The following is a 6,347-nucleotide window of genomic DNA, read 5'->3' as shown; positions in this document are numbered from 1 at the left end:
TCCTCGACCTGGGGGGAAGTGGGCAGTGGAGTCCCCCAGGGCTCGGTCTTTGGGCCTGCACTGTTCAATTTCATCAGTGATTTGGACGATGGGGTGAAAAGCAACCTGTTCAAATTTGCTGATGATACCAAAATTTGGGGTGAGGTGGGCACGCTAGTAGGGAGGGAAAGACTGCAGAAAGACCTGGATAGGTTGCAAGGGTGGGCTAACAAAAACAGGATGTGTTTCAACACTGACAAGTGCAGGGTGCTGCACTTGGGCAGTAGTAACCAGCAGCACACTTATAAGATGGGAAACTCCCTTCTTGACAGCATGGAGGCAGAAAGGGATCCTGGAGTCATCACTGATCCCAAGATGAACATGGGCCGACAATGCGAGGTCACGGTCAGCAAGACTAACCGGACGTTATCGTGCATCCACAGGTGCATCTCAAGTAGGGCCAAGGAGGTGATCCTCCCCCTCTACGCGACACTGGTCAGGCCACAGCTGGAGTATGTGTCCAGTTCTGGGCACCCCACTTCAAGAGGGATGTGGACAACATTGAGAGGGTCCAGAGGAGGGCCACCCGCATGATCCAGGGACAGCAGTGCAGACCCTGCACTGAGAGGCTACGGGACCTGAACCTGTTCAGCCTTCACAAGAGAAGGCTAAGGGGGGACCTTGTGACCGTCTATAAACTCACTAGGAGGGACCAGAAGGGTTTGGGGGAGACCTTGTTTCCCCTAGCGCCCCCTGGGATAACAAGGAATAACAGCCACAAGTTGTTGGAGAGTAGGTTCAGATTAGACATCCATAGGAACTACTTCACAGTTAGGGTGGCTAGGATCTGGAACCAACTTCCAAGGGAAGTGGTGCTGGCTCCTATCCTGGGGGTCTTTAAGAAGAGGCTTGATGCCTACCTGGCTGGGGTCATTTGAGCCCAGTTTTTCTTCCTGCCCAGGTACGGGGTCAAACTTGAAGATCTACAAGGTCCCTTCCGACCCTACTTCTATGATTCAACTACCTGAAGGGTGGTTCCAAAGAGGATGGAGCTAGACTGTTTTCAGTGGTGGCAGATGACAGAACAAGGGTCAATTAGGGTATCAAGTTGCAGCAAGGGAATTTTAGGTTAGATATTAGGAAGAATTTTCTCACTAGGAGGGTAGTAAAATAGTGGAACAGGTTACCCAGAGAGGTGATAGAAGTTCAAAACCCAGATAGACAAAGCTTTCGCTGGGATGATCTAGTTGGGGATGATCCTGCTTTGAGCAGGGGGTTGGATTAGATCAGTGGCCACCAACCAGTCAATCTCAGTCTGGTCGATTGTGGTGCCTCTGATGACAATCAATCTCAGTCTGTCAAAGGTTCCACGATTGGGAGTGGCAGGATGCACATGGCTGGGCTGAGCCATGCCCCCTGCCGCCTGGGCTGGGCTGGGCGAGTGGGGTCAGAGCCTGGGCAGCTTGTCTGGAGGGTAGGGGGCGAAGCAGGGTGGAAGCCAGGGAAGCGGTGGGGCACGGTAGATCCTGGGGTGCCAAAAAGTGATCTTTACCATAAAAAGGTTGGGGACCACTGGTTTAGATGACCTCCAGAGGTCCCTTTGAAACCTAATTTTCTATGAGTCTAAGATTCTATTTTTCTTAGTATCTACTTTCTGCCACTGAGGTAACAGATAATAGGCTAGATCAGGGGTGGCCAATCTACGGCTCCAGAGCCACATGCAGCTCTGCAGAAGTTAATATGCGTCTCCTTGAATCTTTGCACAAGCACACAGTACAAGCTGGTCACCGTGTGCTTGTGCAAAGATTTAAGGAGATGCATGTTAACTTCTGAAGAGCCGCATGTGGCTCCAGAGACGCAGGCTGGCCACCCCTGGGCTAAATGGACCTGTGGCCTCACCCAATATGGCACTTTTAGTGTCCTAAGTTTAAGAGCTTCTACCATATATTTGTAGTTTTGCTCTTTCAATCATAAGCAGTAGCATGTGGAATTCAATGTTGACAGACAACTTTCCAACTCATTGAGAAGTTTGATCAAACTGGCATGTGCTCCCTGATAAGCAGCCCTTGAAATGGCCTAAAAGAAAATAAGAAACAGTTCTTAAGGCATTCTCTTTAAAAGACAGTGCACATCCTCAATTCATTCCAACAGGTAACTAGTATTACAAAAACAAATTTGAACATAAATTTAACATAGGTCCCTTAATGCAGTCTTGAACCAAGAGCAATGAGAGGTTGTTAAACCTCTCTTAGGCCTCTTCATTCTCTTGGAAGTCTTGGCATTTTAACTTTCAGAGTACTAGTCACACAGATAGATGCAACATAGAAATGGTAACAATTTTAATTAACTTTATCCAAGTGATAAAACAATTAAGGATTTTTGCATGAAAGGCCTTATAGTCCCTTTTTTCTTTGAAAAAGAGAGGGCAGCTTGAAGGTTAAGGAATACGTCCAGACCGTTCTCAGGAGCATAATGGGTACTGATACAGATGTTCAGGGGTACAAGAGGGTCCTTAAAATGGCCTAGAGGCAAATAAGAAACAGGTTCTTAAGGCATCATTTTAAAAAGGAAGTCTATGTCTTCAACTCCGTCCAGCAGGTTGCAAGAACTTATGTAACTGAAAGTGGGTGAACCTTGGCTTTCATTTGTCAACTCTGGTCTGTTGGAGACCAGAAAACAACTGAACAGGACTAGCCACCTAACATTCTTCCCAGAGGCCTTTTTGTCTTCATCTGTTGGTATGACAATGCGAAAACATTTTAGACTGACATACAGGCTGAGAATTTTCAATCGTAAATTAGTCTGATTTCCAACATATATCCTCACTAGTTTACAAAACAGAACATGTGTTTGATAAGATTGAAGAGCTTAGTGTACCTGTTCTCCAATCCAAACATCATATCTCCCTAAAATGGTACTTCTAACTTGTTCTGCAAAAAGAATACCTACGCATAAACACCTAAACTTCTTTAGCAATCCCTTATAGTTAAGGGTGATTGTTTCATGATCGTCTTATCTGTGGGTCTGAAGATGGCTGACAAGGCTGATCTGGGATTGACAGACTGCTGCAACTCAGGCACGTGTTTCTGTGGGTGGGTGGCACCTAAACTTAAACATAGATTGATTCCTCCATCTGCCAACTACATTTAAAAAAAATCCTGAAACCAAATGCTAAAAACCTTCTTAAGTTTTTACTTCCCATTATGAAAGAAATATTTATGCTCAGAAAGAATAAAGGTAAGCAATTGTAAAAGATTTCTGAAGAAGACTGATACAGAAATAAGCAGACATTTTCCCTTAATCTATAAAAGAATAAACGTTGGGATCTTTTAACATTTTGCAGAAGAGAGGGCAGAAATTCTTCTGTTCAAATGTGACCTGCATCACGAGGACAAGGGAATTTAGACCATCCATTGGCAGCCTAGTGATGGGAACCTGCTCAAGGGCAATTCTGAAACTGGCAGCACACTTTTTATGATCTGCCAATGATTTGAATGCTGAGAAGATTATCGCCCATAGCTTTATCTCAGACCCTTTATCTGTAACATTTTAAATATATGTTTAGCTCTAAAACACCAAGAAGTTCATATTTTTGTTTACAATTGATCAGTAAATCTACTTGTCAGAAACATTAGCAATCCAAAATCATACATTAAAAAGTGTAAATAAAATCCAACGTGAAACTTTCAGACCATGAGTGAATTCCATTTTTAGCAGAGAGTATTACTTAAAAGTAATTTATAAATTTATAAAAATAAATGATCTGATTTATTTCACTTGATTGCCTATGGTGCTCAACAATGGCAATTTTTCAGAATTAATAATTTATCATATAAGTGTCTATTAGGAAGTTGTGCTATGGTTTCCAGACAATTTACTAGGTTATTTTTTTAAATAAAAGATTATTGCTGTCCTCAAAGTATATTTTCATGTGTGGATCTTATGTGAAGAATATTAAGTATAAATTGCTGAAGGGCAGGGAAACCTCTGTTAAGTAGTTACTTGACTTTCTGGTTCAGTTTACTTGGCACAGTGGCAGAAAGGCAGCCTTTAAGAATGGGAAAGCCCACGTTCCAGTGTCATAAAACCATGATTAATTTTGTGAACTCCCTCGTCAACAAGTATCTGGCAGCCTCCAGAAGCATCTCCTTGACATGCTCCCCAATCAATTTGTCATTAATTTGTGCAGCACTTGGAATGTTTCATGTTCAATATTTATTTCCTATATTGGTAATATTTAGAAATGGGTACAATACCTTTGGATCTCTAAGAAAGAGTGCTCTTAGGATGAGTGAATGTACATCTCCAATTGGTGGATAATGCATCAGAAGTCCCAAACAGGTCTGATAGTTACTTGAGATCACTAGAAAATAAAAAAGAAGTGGTGGTAATGAGGAAAATATATGTATATACACATTATTTGGGTCTTCTAAGGGTTTTTTTGTTTTTTGTTTTTACTGATGCATCACAGCTCAGCTTCAGCAGCTGTTCTTCACAATAAATAAAAACTGTCCCATTCAAATCTAGCATTCCTCAACATATAAGCAAAAGGCTGCATTGTGTTGTACAGGTTTTATCCTGGGCTGGCATCAACACTAAAGATTCCATTGACTTCAATAGGCAGCTTCAGCTACTTCTGTTTTAAGTGGGGTTTGCACCTTTTCCTCACTAATTTCTCCAGAAATACCGTGTATGTTTTTCATAAATCTGTTATTAAACAGCTATCAATACTTTCTTACATTCTTTTGACTTTGTGAGGTCCCTTCCAGCCCTACTTTCCTGTGATCCTCTGATAAACTATGATTCTTAAGAAATGCTTTTCTGTAAGGCCTCAGAAACATTAGTTTATGAAATACTTTGGTCTCCATCTCTGCCTAAGAACTCTAAAGAAAATCCTGAAATCATAATGCATTTTTGTTTTTACACTTTTTATTTTCCAATTCTTTTAAAACTATAGCACACCATTAACTTTCATCCTAGAATTTTGTCACTTGTTCAGATTTAGTTTTGCTCTGTCTGAAGTTTGTCTCCTGCTATAAACAGATTGTGTTAGGTTTCCATCCTAACCCAGGAATATTGTATGGTTCTTTGCTCGTCAGGGTTTTTTAAAAAAAAATCAATCTAATTATGAGTGCAATTATTATACACATCTTTTCAGGCAGGTCTATGTAAACTACTTCATTTCTTTTGCACCATCTAAATCCAGGCAATCCATCTGCCACAGCTGTCAAAGCAGTGCCTATTAATGATGCTTATACTGTGCAATATACAGACTGCCTCCAACAATACCAATTGTAAATAAATTGTAAAGAAACTTTACAGTTTTCAGAACTTTAGCTGTAATAACAAATATCCTTTTTATTAATCAGAATCCTAAGTGGGGAAAATATTCCTGCAGAACACACAAAAATCCCTCTGATCCAATAAAAAGACAAAATAAACTATTGTTATATGGCAAGGGAGACTCACTAGTCTAATTTTTTTCTTTAATGTGAGTAAACCTCATCTCCTCCTGCACCTCTCCCCTCCCCCCTCCCAAAAGGATTATGGGGAAAAGATGCAGGACTGGGCAAAATGAATAATTATAATCTGTGCAGGGAACCACTTTATCATCTTCATTTCCGTTGCTGATCCGACAGCTTGTAATTTCATACATCTGCTTTCATTTGTAAAGCACTCACTTATCGTACTCATTCTTTATCTGTTCTGCCTGTTCTTTTTCTATCCTTTTGTTTTTCTTGTTCATACTCAGATACCTGTTTTTCTTCCTTGAAGTCACAAAGCTAGTATAATGAACACAATACAATGGTCTCGGTCAGAGTTCTTTCAGCTGAATATAATACAAGTACTACATGTTATATAACCGATGAAATTCTCATCTTCAAGTTTAACACGTGCACAGCACTTACGATTAGGACACATTTTATTTTATTAAAGCAAATAAAAATACTGAAAATGGATAGTAAATTCAAAATAATTTTATAAGCTATGGATATTTAGAATAAGTAGCTCCCGTCTCAATATGATAATGTCTTCTATTTTGTAATTGAAAATGGATTTAAAAAGTTTCTCAGAGCTTGGTGAAAGGTGCTTTCTTTTTTAGATACTGAAGAATGTTAAAAAAAACTAATTTATTTCTATGATAAAGACCCAACAGTTAACAAAATTGATATTTCTAAATACAACAATTCACAGTGATCTTAGGTTTTATCAAGGGTGTTTCATTGAAACATCTAAACAAACTGGCCCCCCCCCCCTCCAACTCCACTGGAACATGAACAAAAAGCAAACAATTCTCCCACTCCGCCACTCCCAAAAAACAACATCCCCCCCCCCCCCCAATCCAACAAAAACTTCTCCAAGAAACA

At 40.3% G+C, this 6,347-nt stretch overlaps 1 protein-coding gene across 7 annotated transcripts in view; it reads right to left on the bottom strand.

Moving 5' to 3' along the window:
• The window catches only part of TBC1D5 (TBC1 domain family member 5), a 519,218-nt gene that overhangs the window by 106,232 nt on the left and 406,639 nt on the right, over positions 1 to 6,347 (bottom strand). For all 7 annotated transcript variants that reach the window (XM_014517945.2, XM_014517952.2, XM_025198935.1 and 4 more), the window contains one exon: positions 4,236 to 4,342. In XM_014517945.2, the coding sequence (XP_014373431.1) occupies positions 4,236 to 4,342 (107 nt within the window). The remainder of the gene's footprint in view (positions 1 to 4,235; positions 4,343 to 6,347) is intronic.

This window comes from Alligator sinensis, unplaced genomic scaffold (genome assembly GCF_000455745.1).
Source record: "Alligator sinensis unplaced genomic scaffold, ASM45574v1 scaffold29_1, whole genome shotgun sequence".
NCBI classification, from domain to species: Eukaryota; Metazoa; Chordata; order Crocodylia; family Alligatoridae; genus Alligator; species Alligator sinensis.
The sequence above is the reverse complement of the archived record's forward strand: the minus strand, read 5'-3'. Positions and strand labels throughout refer to the sequence as shown.